General features: G+C 42.4%; 2 protein-coding genes across 2 annotated transcripts in view; one reads left to right on the forward strand and one right to left on the reverse strand.

Moving 5' to 3' along the window:
- exoc2 (exocyst complex component 2) overlaps window positions 1–3,023 on the forward strand; it is a 58,341-nt gene extending 55,318 nt beyond the window's left edge. Inside the window, exons 24-28 of the mRNA XM_080732184.1 lie at window positions 113–168; window positions 559–681; window positions 992–1,053; window positions 2,067–2,126; window positions 2,242–3,023. Coding sequence (XP_080588310.1) covers window positions 113–168; window positions 559–681; window positions 992–1,053; window positions 2,067–2,126; window positions 2,242–2,335 — 395 coding nt within the window. The 3' untranslated portion in view covers window positions 2,336–3,023. The remainder of the gene's footprint in view (window positions 1–112; window positions 169–558; window positions 682–991; window positions 1,054–2,066; window positions 2,127–2,241) is intronic.
- Window positions 3,024–6,900: 3,877 nt separating this feature from the next.
- On the reverse strand, window positions 6,901–13,578 carry LOC308287145 (interferon regulatory factor 4-like; the record flags this gene model as incomplete). The annotated part of the gene is given in 8 exon segments (XM_080728265.1): window positions 6,901–7,062; window positions 7,859–7,971; window positions 9,171–9,548; window positions 9,770–9,874; window positions 11,029–11,164; window positions 11,990–12,058; window positions 12,482–12,670; window positions 13,381–13,578. Coding segments are annotated over 8 exon segments (1,350 nt in total).
- Between the last annotated feature and the right edge of the window lie 1,522 nt (window positions 13,579–15,100).

Consider the following 15,100-nt stretch of genomic DNA (forward strand, 5'->3'; position numbering starts at 1 on the left):
AACCTCTGTCTGATTAGAAATCACTCTTTCATTTAAAGTGTCTGTCTTCACTTTCATCGCACTCAACAAACAAGTAATTTTCCATTGTGCTTTTCACACCTCCCTCTCTCAGGTGTGCGGAACTACTTAAAGGAAGCGCTGGTCAACATCATCACGGTTCACGCTGAGGTACGACTCACCAGCAAAACCACTACCTTATTAGTACACGCTATAGTTCTCTGTGCTCGCTCCTCAGTGAAGCTTACCCCAAAACCTTCTGCTCTATCATTGCTGTCGCGTTGAAACCTTGGAGGTCCAAAATCGTTATTTTTTTTAAACCAATTGTTTTAAAACATTTTTAAATGATGAAAATAGACACATCTTATAGATCAGCTGTTTTCACTACTTTTATGTGACTCTCTGGAATTACGAAGTGGGGCATCGATTTATGGGGGGTTGGGAGAAGGGTAGTAAAATATGGAGATACAAGGTTTCTCTCTTTCTCTCGTTTTCTCTTTTTATGTACATCTCTGCATGTCTGTGTGTGTGTCTCTGACTGTCTGTCTGTATTTCTCTTAGGTATTCACTGTGTCCAAGGAGCTAGTTCCCAGGGTTTTGTCCAAAATCGTCGAGTCCGTGGCCGAGGAGTTGAGTCGCCTCATGCAGTGTGTGTCCTCCTTCAGCAAAAATGGAGCCCTGCAGGTGCACACACGCACGCACACACACACACACACACACGCACACGCACACACATAACACATGCACACACACAACGCATGCACACACACTAGTGTGCACATAGTCGCAGCAGTTTGTCACTGTGAGTAATAGTAAGAAGACCCTTGGGCTGTGAGATGTGAGGGGGATTTACCTGTTGTAAAAGGTTGTAATAATCAGTCAGGTTCTTATAATCAGCCAAAGTGACTAACAGTAAAGTGCTAAGGCTTTGACGCTTGACTCCATCTGTCCCCTGTTCAACCCCCCTCTCTCTTTTTGCACTTGTCTTTCTCAGGCCCGCCTTGAACTCTGTGCTCTGAGAGATGCCATATCTTCCTACCTTAATGGTGAAAGCAAGTAAGTGCTACTCACGCACGCACACACACACACACACACACACACACACACACACACACACACACACACACACACACACACACACACACACACACACACACACACACACACTCACACTCACAATGATTTATGGCACTGCATGTCACACACATAAATCTTTAGCAGTCACACATCCCTCATGACAATCCCTATTTAGGTTACTTGGTGGCTATTGGAAAGGAAGTGAAAGCAACCTGGCTCTGTGGTTGTGTGTGTGTATGTACTGTATGTGTGTGTTCACACACACACACGGGCACACACACACACACACACACACACACACACACACACACACACACACACATGCACGCACGCACGCACACACACATATATGTACAGTAGCATGACTTCTTTCTGTGTATTTGGACCTATAGCTGTGAACATGTGTTTGGGTGCTTGCTTGATTTCCTGCAGTGTGTCCTGTTTCCCTGTGTGTCCCTATTGTAGGGTATGGAGGTACACTATTTTAACTCATTAGAGGTCCACAACGTGCCAACGTGTCAATCTCTTTGATGTCTCTCTTTGTGCCCATTGACGCGTTCGACGTGTTGTACAGTAAACTATACTGTGCTGTAGCTACGAAAAACACTCCATTTCCCGAAATGCAGCATGAGATCACGTGACCGGGAAGTGCTGTCTCCCTGATAGACATGCATGTTACGCTGCTGCAGAAAAGTGATTTTTTTTCTCCTAATCTAGCTTTTAAATTACCTTCATGTTCAAAACGCGGCCTTTTCTACCAGCCGTTACAAAAGCTCTGTGGCCCGCGATTGTTTAAAAACGGTCCTGACTGAAAGAAAATATTATCGTGATAAACAGGACATACTTGGATTACATTTACTCTGATTACTTTTTTGCCAGGAGGACCTCAAAATGGCGGGTTGCCATGAGCACCTGCCGATTAAATGTTGAATAATCCTGGGCATCCTATGTGTTAAGCAGATTTAACAGACACAGTGTCTTGTTTTTTCCAGTGCCAGCTTCAAAATGGCCTTGGAGGCCCTTCCCCAGCTTCACAGTGGAGCAGACAAAAAGTGAGTCTTTGATAGTTGGACTGAGCATGCCTCGTATATGAATGTACGCAATTTATCTGACATTTTCTAACCACAATTTGCATCTGTCCTCCTGTCTCTCTGCCCCCCATCCCAGGTTACTGGAAGAACTGCTGAACAAGTTTAAGAGCAGCATGCAGTTACAGCTCACCTGTTTCCAGCCCTCCTCCGTCCAGCCCATCAAGAGATGAACCTGTTTTCTAATGTGTTCACTCGTTCATGTGCAATATACATATGTGCCATTTTAACTCGTCAGTATTTACTGCTCTTTTCCTGGAAATTTCCTGCAAAGGCAGGTTTCTTTCCCTGTTTTGCCTTTCTAATTTTTATGGAGAACGGAGCCTATTCCTATTGAAAAATAGAATCCACCTTCATAGGTAGATTTTAACTTCAAAGTCAGATAAGGTCATAAAAATAGCTGATCAACAAGCTCAATGTTCTGCAAATCCCCTGAATGCCAATGGCAGGATGTGTGAAGTCTTGAAATGGCACATCTGTATCAATGGATGTTCATCTAATCATTTCACTTTGCTCTTGGACAAATACAGCTGAATTATACTTAGCTTTATTTGAGCGTCTTTTCTCACAACTTTATGCTATAAGAGCACTTATAAACATCTAATCACGTTGCCACTTTGAAGACACAAATCAGATATTGGTCAGGACAGTCTCTGAGCCAAAATTGGTAGTCTATTTCATGGTGACTATGGTTCAGAGAGAAAAACCCTAGGCATACATTTACAATGCGTAGTAGGCATTTCAGTCCATTCGTCTTTTACACTTGGGATTTGTCGTAGATATCAAGGTGGTCCTGTTTTGTCCTTTGTCATCTCGGTGGCCAAATAAAACTGCAGCCTAACATGGCTGCAATTGGATTGAGCCCGCTTCGTCTTTGGTAGCTTGTCACCCAATTGTTCTGACACTGCTCTCATTTCACACTCCTTCACTTCAGATAAATGTGTTCGCAGCTATTCAGTGATGACTGTTGTCTGGGTATGAATGATTAATATATATAGTAGTAAAGTCTTCAGGGAGTATCGGGTCTGCACACTTGCATGCACTGAGTATGACAGCTCCTATCTACGTGTATCACTGAGGGACACTATTGCAATTGAATTAAAGCCACCTCTCCCTCACCACACAACAAATCCAACTCCAAGCTCACTCTGGCAGTCCTGAAACGTGTCTACACATAACCGCCAGTGCACGCTTACCGTCTGCGTAAGCTGAGATACATATAGCCCTCAAAGTGCATAAGAGTGACTGTAATGCTGCAAACACAGAAGCGTTGTTCTAACGTCAACTGTGGGCTTTTGTCATCTCCATCTTCCCCAGGTCCTTAAATCACAGCAATAATTTCTTCTTTCATACAGACTTAGGGCTCTATTATGATCCAGGTCTTATGCCTTAACTTCTTTGCCTTTTTTTACTATTTTGAAAAACATTTTTAAATACTTCAAATGCTGATCTACATCTGCACGTTGTGAGCTTGCAGATCAGCTATTTGAAATATTTTAAAAAATGTGTATATATAGTAAAAAAGGCAAAGAAGTTAAGGCATAAGGCAATAAGACCTGGATCATAATAGAGCCCTTCGAGTAAAAACGTGTGTCTTTGTCTATCTGTCTGTCCAAACAAGGACAGGTTTACCACAAGCCCATTCATCTCTGAAGATCCTGCCCATGGGTTCATGCAGCATAGGCACACACAAACTGGTCGTCTGGGAGTAGAATGAGTGAGTACATTATGTGGCCAAGGGTGGGGTGGGTGAACGACCGTATCGGGTGGGGTATGTCAGGGCGGTGCAGACGGTTGTGCTACAAAAACACTAAATTCTCAAACCTCATTCCTGGCAACCAGGACAAGGTAAGACCTAGTGATGCGTTTGTGGGCGTCACGTCAAGAAAGAAAACCAGCGGGACGGTTGTGGTGAGCGAGTCTGGTCGTCTCGCAGACGTAGCAGACAGGAGGAGAAGACCGCACCCCAGCAGCTTGCAGCAGCTGGCACTGACAAAAAAACGACAAAAAAACATAAAACAAGTGATTGTCAATTCCCCATTATAATTTAAGACCTAGATTGTGTAGACAATTAACAACAACCTCTGCTGCCATTGACAAATCAGTATTTCTTGGGTGTCACGATTTCCCAGACAGGGGGAAAAGCTGTGCATGGCAGACTCAGTTTGTTTTGATTCTCTGTTCTAAACTTAGCTCGGTATGTCCACCCACGTTATTCATTCACAAAAGCAGGTTCAAAGCCTGAGGTCTCATCCATCCTCTGACTGTTCTGTTTACAGTAACGGAGGTGAAGAGGGGAGTTTTTCACCAGAACTCTGTTCCATTCAGGAGACAAGGCCCCAGAAAAACATGTTCACTTTGATCTGGCTTTAATCAGGGCAATGTGATTTCTGTGAAATATGAGGACGTAGCATACATGTAGCTTATGTTAGGATGTTAGAGATTTCAACACGTTTTCTGATTTGAAGATCATATACGTTAGAAAAAGTATTTCTTTGTACAAGTAGTTTGGTGGCCTCTAATGCATATCCAAACAGCCCCACAGCAGTGAATTGTGTATTGGTATCAAATGAGATGCATGTCTTTAATTTCAAGCCCGGCCTAAACATTTTGTCTGATACCCACGCCCCTAAAGTTCAGTGAGACTAATAGTTGGCATCCACGGCCACCGCCTGGACTTAATCACAGGCTAATTAAAGGCTAAGGTTAAAGGCTAATTCAATTCAATTCGACCCATGCGTCCATATTCTGAGGCAAACATTCAGCGAAAATAGCAGATCCACAAGCTCACAATGCATCACATTGTGAACCTGTAGATGGACTATTTTTCTTGAAATGTTTGGTGTAGTGCAACTAAAAAGGTGAAGACCAAGTACAGTATAGAGCCCTGGGGGACCTTGGTCAACTAAGCATAACTTGGCAACTAGTGAAACCTGTGTTGCAAACAGACCACGCATGATGGTTTGCACTACTACAGTACTACTACTACTACTAGAAATGCAATTTACAATTTAGGCATTTAGCAGACACTTCATTAGGGTTGAGATTCTGAATCGGAGGAAGCAGATCCAACATTGAGGAACCGGAATCGGGTTCCATCACATTTGGAACCGTTTCTGGAACCGGGTTTTATCACACTGACAGAGCTGGCATGTGGACTTCATGTCTTCTATACAATTATATTACCTTTGGTTCTCAAACGTTTACGTTTCAAGCACCACCATAACTCTTAGAGTTACAGACCTGTTAAGGTCCATTTGGAACCTCCTACAGTATAGGAATCGTTAAGGGAAACTGTTCAGGGATCAGACCGTTAAGGAACCAGAATCATTAAAATCCTAAAGGTTCCCAACCCTACTCTTCATCCAGAGTGACTTGCAGTAAGCATGGTTAAACACATACATAAAATGCAATACAACGTCTTTCACTGGGAAGTGATGTCATCGTTCTTGTTCATTTTATCTTTGTGATGCGTTTAGACTTTTTACTACTTTTCCATGGAAGTGTAAATGTTATCTAGTGTGTGTGTAAGCTGAAGCCAGGAAGGTGTTCTCTGGCACAGGGCGGAAAGTGTAGCACACGTCTTCCTCCCTCTCTCCTCCCCGCGTGATGTCATTCACATTGTTTATGATAATGATGTTTTTGATTAACCACCATCATCCTGTATTGCAAACACACTTCCTGCACACGCACACATGCGTGCGCGCGCGCACGCACGCACACACACACACACACACACACACACACACACACACACACACACAATACAACACCATGCTTGTAAAGTTCACACATACATATTGATTATACACAAATTAAAAAATCCTTATTTAGATTTAAGACATTTATTTATCATATAGAACAGTAGCCTACTGTACAATGCAATTGAGGGGGATAAAAGCATACAAGAATATGACACTGTAAAACAACGATAAATGATACAGTGTGTTTGAGTACTTATCACATCATTAAGTGGACGAAGCTTATCTAAGGTGTGACGTCTCAAACTCCTCTCTCGTCCAATTACACCCAAGTACTGTAGAATCTCTGCTCTCATAATTTAAACAGTAAGTTGGGTTGATAGTGTCTCCTAAGACTAGAAAAGGGTGAATTAAACTTGGGTAAGTATTTACAGAAAAAGTGTTTTTTCTAGAAGTCAATAAAAAAACACTAATAGTTGCCCGCACAAGCCTTTATAGTAATACAGTACAATCAACACAGCTGTCAGTTTTATTTGCATAGTCAGTATTAAAAATCCTGAGATCCTGAAAAATAATGTTAGAAAAATGGCCACTCTTGTTTTAGTCACACACACACACACACACACACACACACACACACACTCACACTCACACTCACACATATATATATAAAATCATTATAACAAGTTATACAAATTTCCAAAAATGTTCAGATGTTTTCAAAGAATGTTATAGCCGATCGACAAGCTCACAACGCATCAAGATGTGTTGTGACTGTGAGCTTGTAGTTCGGCCACTTCCACTATTCATCATGATGAAGTGTATATAGCACTTGAAAAAATGATACACATTGTCCAATATCAGTCTCAGTACAGTTTGGTTTTTCCCACATAGTCTCATGGACCGAGCATGTGAAGGGTTCAACTTCGGTCTATTTTGTGATCCAGAGAATGATCTCTCCTTCATCTTCTCCTTTCTTGCCCCACACAAGGGCCTCCCTACATAACACGCATCCTTCCCATGATGCACCACTGAGGTCATTCCTGCAGGCTGCTGCTGTGGTGGTGTGTGATGACCCTCTGGTAGTCCTCCGAGGGGCTCACGTGGTCCGTGACCCCCGGGTGGTCGTAGCTGCGGTAGTAGTGGCCACCAGACTGCGGGGTGTAGTACAAGAGCTGCCGGGCAATCATGGGTTCCACCTGTGAGAGAGTGGAGGAAATCAATGCCCAGTCTATAAAGGTAGGCTATATATATATATCGAACTACAGATCCATCTAAAGAAAAAGAAAATAGAATATTGTGTAAAAGTTAAGTATTGCAGATGCCATAGCACCCCAAATCATAGCTGACTGCAGAAACTTCCCACTGGACTTCAAGCAACTCTGACTTCAGAAGGTTGACATTTCTCTATTATAAATCCTTGTTTTGAGTGGTCTTGTGTAATATTGCAATATTTTGAAATATGGACTTTTTATATTCATGAGCTGTATGCCATAGCATTTCACATTTGGAATAAGTCACTGCATGTGCAATGTATCTAGAATATATGAAAGTTTCAAGAATATTTACTTTTACACAATATTCTATTTTTTTTAGATGGATCTGTATAGACGGGTTTCTTGTTTACAAACATTGAGACTAAATGCACAGCTGACTGTATCATGTAATCAATTCCGTCCAATCCCCAAACCTGTTGTTTTGGGGAGCGCTGGTTTCATTGGCTAATTTTGGTACGGACCCTGCGCACGCATCTAGTTTTATCAGTGTAACGTGGACCAGAAACCCGTCTATATACCCCTATACGCTGAAAGGCTTCATCAAGATGTTGTTGGAAAAATGAACTTAGTTAGAATATAGAGATGGGAGGTTTCTGCCCGACAGCGACGGTAAGTAGCCTACTGTGGTTGTGGAGGAACTGAAAGTGGAAGACAGCGTACTACAGCGTTTTCACAGTAGTCTGACATGAGGAGCAGTGATGAATGCAAGGACAGTTACCTGGACAGTGAGGGTCCTTCTTTGTCTCTGGGGGTCCATAAACTCTTCTCCGAAACTCAGCAGTACCTGGAAACGAGGCAGCGGTCGGCCATGGAGCCCATAGCCCTGGATCTCTGATAGGAGAGCCATAAACAAGGATAAGTCGGATGTAGGTGCTGCAACTAACTAACTATACATTATTTCCTAATAGTGATTATTCCATTGATTACTTTTTCGATTAATTTAATAATCGGGAAGCTGTTTTTTTAAATGATTAATAAATCGTTATAGGGGATTCAGGGTCCCGGCGAATCTTGAAAAGCCTTAAAAAGTATTGAATTTGAACTTGGGAAATGTGCAGATACCCTGGGGATTATAGGGGCAAAGAATGTATATAGCATACATTCTTTGGAGGATTTCCACCTATAATGAAATGCCCAAAATAGGTTGAGATTGTTTAATTAAATGATCAAATATCGATCATTATTTTTATAATCTATAATTTATATCCCCTATATTCAGATGCACCATCTCCCAAAGGTGTCTGGGGGTTTGACATACTTTTGGCCCAAAATAGGTAATTTGACAGAAATTCCTGTGAATGTGACTTTTTAGATAAATGTGACTGGAAAGTCCTGGTCATGTAGTCTATGCAAAGCAGCACCATTAGCTGTCAGCGTCACACAGCTGTGGTTCTGGTAGGTGGGCGGGGATGAGGTGGCAGCACTAGGACCATGTGACTGTTTACTCAACATGGGAACAGGGAAGTAACTCGACTCTGAATAGGGTCCCACGGTGCTTCTCAAAGTGGGTTCCGGGGAACCCCAAGGGGTCCTTGGGGGGGCTTTCCATGGGGGTCCCCAAGTAAATGATTTAATATGACGGTAGTTCAACTACTTTGATCCTATATGCATCTACAAGCTCACAGCGTGTCACCCCGTGAAATGTGAAATGAATAGATCTGCTATTTTCAAAACTTCTTGAAAAAAGAAAGTGAAACATTTGGAATATTTTTAAAAATATTTTAACACAAACACAAATCTTGTACATTGGGTCAGATTCAAACTGGGGCGAGCAGCGATAAAGACTATATAGCTTTATTTATGTAGAATACGCTGTTACATGTGTTGTTTTCTTTTCTGCTAAGCAGGACTTGTCTGTCATGCCTATTGGTGTATGTCATGTTTTGTGATTTCTTCTGTAAAGCATTTTGTGACTCTACTCTTTAAAAGGGGCCATACAAATAAAGTTTATTATTATTATTATTATATCTACCTACTGGACATATTCTGCCTAATCAATCAGTTACTGCCCAAGTCACCATGTGTCTCACCTGTTAAATAGTCCTGCGTGTGAAGGAGTTTACAGGTCACCTCCCTCTCCAGCTTGTTAGGTTTGTCTCCATAAGGGGACAGCCCTCCCTGCCAGTACACCCTCTCCAGGCACTGCCTACGGGCATAGAGGCCGTCTGGGGCCATCCATAGTCGCACGCCCCTCTCCAGGGCAGACGGTGGGCTTGGAGGACAATCCTCTGCCCTCCTCTGAGCCGAGAGGCTCTCCACAGGCAGGGGGATGAGCTCCGGACTCCCCGGACTGAGGTAAGGCTTGTCCTCGGCAGGGCACGGAGCGATGTGGCAGCCCTCTGGGCTGGAGGTGGTCACCTCTCGTATCAGGGCATCTTGGAAGTACACCGACACATGCATGCGGAAGTCTGAGTGTGGGAGAGTGAAACCACATCTGGGGTTCATAAGGTGCGTGAAGAGAAAGTGGATCTTTGTGTGTGTGTGTGTGTGTGTGTGTGTGTGTGTGTGTGTGTGTGTGTGTGTGTGTGTGTGTGTGTGTGTGTGTGTGTGTGTGTGTGTGTGTGTGTGTGTGTGTGTGTGTGTGTGTGCGCGTGCGTGCGTGCGTGCACTAGCGTGTGCATGCTTGTACCTGAGAGTGTGTCTGCTGGTCTCATGCTGTTGTCCAGTGTGTAAGGAGAGGGCTGCGTCTCTGGTGTGCTGTAAGAGTAGGAGAAGGTGCCTTTGAACTGGTACCCTGCATGAGTAGAGAGACAGACAGGGGCTCAACACATGTCAAACTCCAAACATCATCTTCTGCTGCTGTAATGTGTGCAGTCCCATACATTCCCACCAACCAAGACATACTGTATATTTACTTTCATATCCACTTACCGTACATCTGTCCTCTGAAACCGCCTCTAGAGTAGACTTAGTAAAATTAACCATATCGTTTTTTTCTGACACTCTATACCAAACTTCACCGATCTACTAGCTCACAATGCAATTTGACACATTGTGAGCTTGTAGATCTGCTATTTTGGCTAATGTTACCCTCAGAATATGGACACTGGGGTTCAAGTGGTCAACCTCTACAATGCTCATGCACAAATGCACTTATAAAAAAGACAAGAGATACAACATTTTAACACAAAACAAGTGCAACACCTCTGCAGTCTGCACTGCAAAATCCTGAGTGCCAATCCAGTGTGTGTGTGTGTGTGTGTGTGTGTGTGTGTGTTTCTTCCTTGTGCTGGCTGTCAGTAGTGCAAGGATGTAAATCCCCAAATATCTTTCACATACAGTGTGTCACACGTAATTTTTACAGCTTTACTTTTATAATGGAAGTCAATGGAGGTTGAAACTTTGCCCAGATATGGATATGACATCAGTACGAGGACATCAGTCATATGACTGAAATCCTAGTACTGATATCACAGATAACTGATGACTTGTCTGGGAAGCCAGAAGAAATGAACACAGGCTCTTACAGTGCAGACATAGACTTACAGACAGCTGACTCATGAACAATTATAATGATATTCATTGGTGGTAAGTACATTTACTAAAGTACTGTAGACAAGTACAATACTTTTCATTGGAGATGGAGACAGTGGGCGGGTGTCTCCTTATCCTTACATACTTCTGCTTTAAAAAATACAAGCTCAAAATGCGTCACGGTTAAGATTTTTTACATTTTTGAAAAGTACTTTTGGTACTTTCAAGTATATTTTGATGCCAATACTTTTGTACAAAGTCAATTTTGAATACAGGACTTTTACTTGTAACACGGTATTTCTACAATGTGGTATTGCTAATTTTACTGAAGCAAAACATAAATAAAAATCTTCCACCACTGTATACTGTATAATATGAATGCTCTCCATAACGGATAGGGTCGGCAGCACCTACCATTGTCTATGGCTGGGCCTTGCCACGACAGACCTCGAGGCGGGTAGGGACACTGGGGGAAGGGGAGCTCTGGCAGGGAGGCCTGCTCTGGGAAATAGTCTCTCCACACATCTGGAGAGGGCATGTACCCCGGCACCTACAGAGAGACAGCGGGGTTAGACGTGTCAACACACATGATCATATAATTTAGACAGCATGACAGAGGAAGCAGTGTGTAACCTGTGACCTTCTCCCAATACTCTTGGCATTTGGTGTATCTGCATATCATGCCTGCTCATCTGACCTTTTCTCACACATCCAACCTTCAATAGGGCTTCTCGTTCTCACACACTTACTGTATACACACATTAGGGCTGGGCAATTAACTGAAAATAAATAATGGATATAGAAACCGATATTTTGGACCAATAACCGACTTTATCTTGCTCATGTTGGTTAATCAAGAATCAGCATTTTTTTGTATTTGTTTTAATTTCTTTTTAGCAATGATACGACAACAAAACATTTGGTTAATCGACTAAATCGCTTAATCTGATATAACCACTGTATTATACTTGAACTTTTGTACAACGTTGTCGTACAAAATTGCTAAAATAGCTGATCTATACACTCACAATGTGTCGCATCACAACGCTTTGAGCCTGTAGATCTGCTATTTTCACTTATTTCGCTTAAAATTATTTTAAAATAATCATTCGTTAATTGTAATCGAGGAAAATGTCACTTCACATACAATGTACAATGGTGGCGCACAAAACGGCTAAAATAGCTGATCTACACACAATGTGTCACATCACGACGCTGCGAGCCTGTAGATCTGCTATTTTCACTTATTACACTTAAACATATGTTTAAATAAACTTTCAGTATTTGTAATGGAGGAAATGTCTGAAATAATTGTGCTATCGAGTTGAGGTCATATCACCCAGCCCTGCACAACACAACATGACAGAAGATTTACCTGAGTCTGCACAGCAGAGTAAGAGGGGTGCATGGCATAGCTCATTGGACTCAATGGACTGTCCTCCTGTCTGGGTCCTACATTGCAAAGCACAAGTTCATTAGACTGAAGAAACCAACATTCACATAGGCAACGTCATAAAAAACACAGCCTAAATATACTGTTTGTTTGCGACTACTTGGTAGTCTGGTGGTCTCTTCGCCTGACAACTTCGATAGAGGCTGTTTCTATTTACAGTCAGCTCACTGACCCTTGTCAAAACCCACTGGTGCAAGAAAAAATGTCATCAACGACTACTGGTAGTGATGCAAGATAATGAAAATAATAAGAATGTTTTTAGCCCCTGTAGTCTAGCCTACATAAAACCTTTGGTTTGGCCAGATCCAAGCGCTTAAAGAATACTAAGGTTATTCATTCATAATTTTTAAAAAGCATGTAGTAGGCTAACAATGTACATGTGTTAAGTTATTAGTTTGAGTGGTACAGTGACTAACTTTTCTTTAATCCCTCTGGGATGACGCGATACACTTTATACGGGTCGGAGATGTCCAGTTGGCTCCGCTCCACCAGCTCCTCAAAGTCATTACTTTTGTTGAGAGCACACCTTAGGCGTGTCTTCCAGGTCGGCGGGTCTGGCTTATCGATTCCTTCTCGAAACTTGCCTTTAAACAGAGCCCAGGCCTGCAGGAAAGACGTCGGCGTGAAAGTTTAAACACTGGTAGTCAAATCTGGTTTCAGGGACCAGGACCACATCAGGGCTCCAAATGGACCATTACAGGTCTGTAACTCCAAATGTAAATCATTTTAGTTAAGTGATTCTTTAACTATTTTAATTTCAAGGACACAGTTTGATACGATATGCACCCCATTATACAGGTTTTGGGGTTTTTCTTTGCTCTGGGACTAAAAACCTTGGTTACATGTAAGGGTCATATAAGAGTTACAGACCTGTAGGTTGATCTATTTGTACACACTGTTAAATTAACTCACAAATTATGGTTAATTTGTAGTAGGATCAAGACTGTAATAACGTAGGCTACATTTATTTTATTTCCCCCCCCTGATTCTTACATGTCAGAAGAAACATAAAAAAAATCTATGACAGTCATATATAGGTCCATTTAGCCCCCTGGTGGTCCGTGGACCGGGGTCCAGTCCAGTTAAAAGGTTGTGCATTCATTCGCTCTGTGTCCCGGTCGTCAAGCCCAGTGTTTCTCAAAGTGGATTTCAGGAGACTCTGTGTGGGTTCCTTTATTTATGGGGGTCTAAATTGACCCATACAAGTCTGTGACACTGACAGCGTACAAATGAGAGTTAAAGAAAGGGAAGACCTTGGCTTGAAATGTGAAAGTTTGAGAAACACTGGAGACTAGCCTATACATGTCCCTTACCTTGAAAAGCGCGGCATCCTCATCGCGGTTGTAATCCTGCTTCCCGGCGTGTTTCCATGGTATCCTGAAGATGCTCTTGTCGTCATTCTCCCACACCAGGCCGGGGTACTTCCCGCATTCCACCTGCTCTATCAGCCAACAGCGCAGCTTGCCGTTCCCGCTGCTCCCAGAACCCACGTAATCCGAGTCAGCGTGCATGTTCTATGTCTGTGCAACAACAGTCCAAGTATATGGCTAGAAGTCCCTGTTGTCACTTTGCTGCTCCAAATAATTAAAACAAACAATAATCAAGTACCGGGTAGTTGGCGGTTTTACCCTGTTGGCGATACGAGTCATAAAAAAGGGACACAACTTTGGTCTCGGTGTTTCAGAGGAGGTTGTAATGTATGACTTGTATCAATTGTCTCTTCTTCTTATTCTTACCTCTGAAACTCGAAACCTGTCAACTTCTTGAAATCAGTCCTCAGAAGCTTATCAATACGGCGGGACGACTTAAATCATCCCCCGTGGTGGGGGCGGGGACAGTCGCCGTCTTCAAAGAGGATGCTGTGCTGAGCTGCAGTGCGAGGCACCTGCTGCCATCATGATATGATGGGGAAACCCTCATCAGCGTCAGTCAGCGGCCATACCGTGTAACTCCCGCACACGTGGAAAATGTGTAGAGTGTTCAGCGCAGAGTGAGACGAAAACAATTCTTTGAAATGGCAAAATGGTTGAAATAACAAACCTTCACGTCGTCAATAATAAATTGATGTTTTATTAAATAGCTAAATGGTACACGCCTCAGCTGAAATTAGTAGACCTATAGGCTTACTTTGGATAATAGGCTACTGTGAGCACTCTCCCGTCATGGGAATTGAACACTGACTCATTCAGTGGTTGATATTAGTTCATTAGGCTAGTCTATTGTTAAATAGCATCTGTCCACTGCTTCTCTCAGTGCTTTGTTGTGCTTAGGTAGTAGGCCTATTGGCCAGGGGTCTTCAACGTTTTCAGGACAAGGACCCCTTAGTTGAGAGAGAGATGAAGCAGGGACCCCCACAAACTTATCACAGATTCCATATAGTTTAATCGTTTGACAGCACAATGAGCACACTCATCAGTGCATTTTGGATTCATGTCAATTTGTGTTTTAAGATATTTAACCACTTGCACCATCAATAGGCCTATAAACTTGACCTTTCACTCTGTACTTAGTCTGCTCTTTTTCCCCTCTACACCAAAGCTCTTTTCCGAAAATAGCCGATCTACAAGCGCACAATGCCTTGCATCGCGCAAGGCGTTGTGAGCTTGTAGATCTGCTATTTTTGGCTAAAGTTATCAGAATATGGACACTAGGGTACAAGTGGTCAATATACAAAAGGAGAAAAAAGGTTTCTATCACAAATATTTGGAGGACCCCCTGCAGTAACTCTGAGGACCCCCCCCCCCCCCCCTGTTGAAGACCCTTGCTATAGGCTACTACTGGATATCCAACAGTTTATAGGCTAGCCTAACCAAAAGCAAAGACATATTTAGGACATAATGATTATTATTTTTGAATTATTCAGATTTGACCAATAGTTCATTTTAATATCAATGATGATTATGATGATGATGTCTAATAATAATAATAATAATATAGTGCTTTTCTAGGTACTGTAGGCCTATATACGCAAAGTCGCTTAAACAAAGAAAAATAAATATGTTTTTAAAAAGGCTAAAAACTAAGAAAACAAAA

The sequence above is a fragment of the Nannobrachium achirus genome (genome assembly GCF_963921795.1).
Source record: "Nannobrachium achirus genome assembly, chromosome: 1".
Taxonomy (NCBI): Eukaryota; Metazoa; Chordata; class Actinopteri; order Myctophiformes; family Myctophidae; genus Nannobrachium; species Nannobrachium achirus.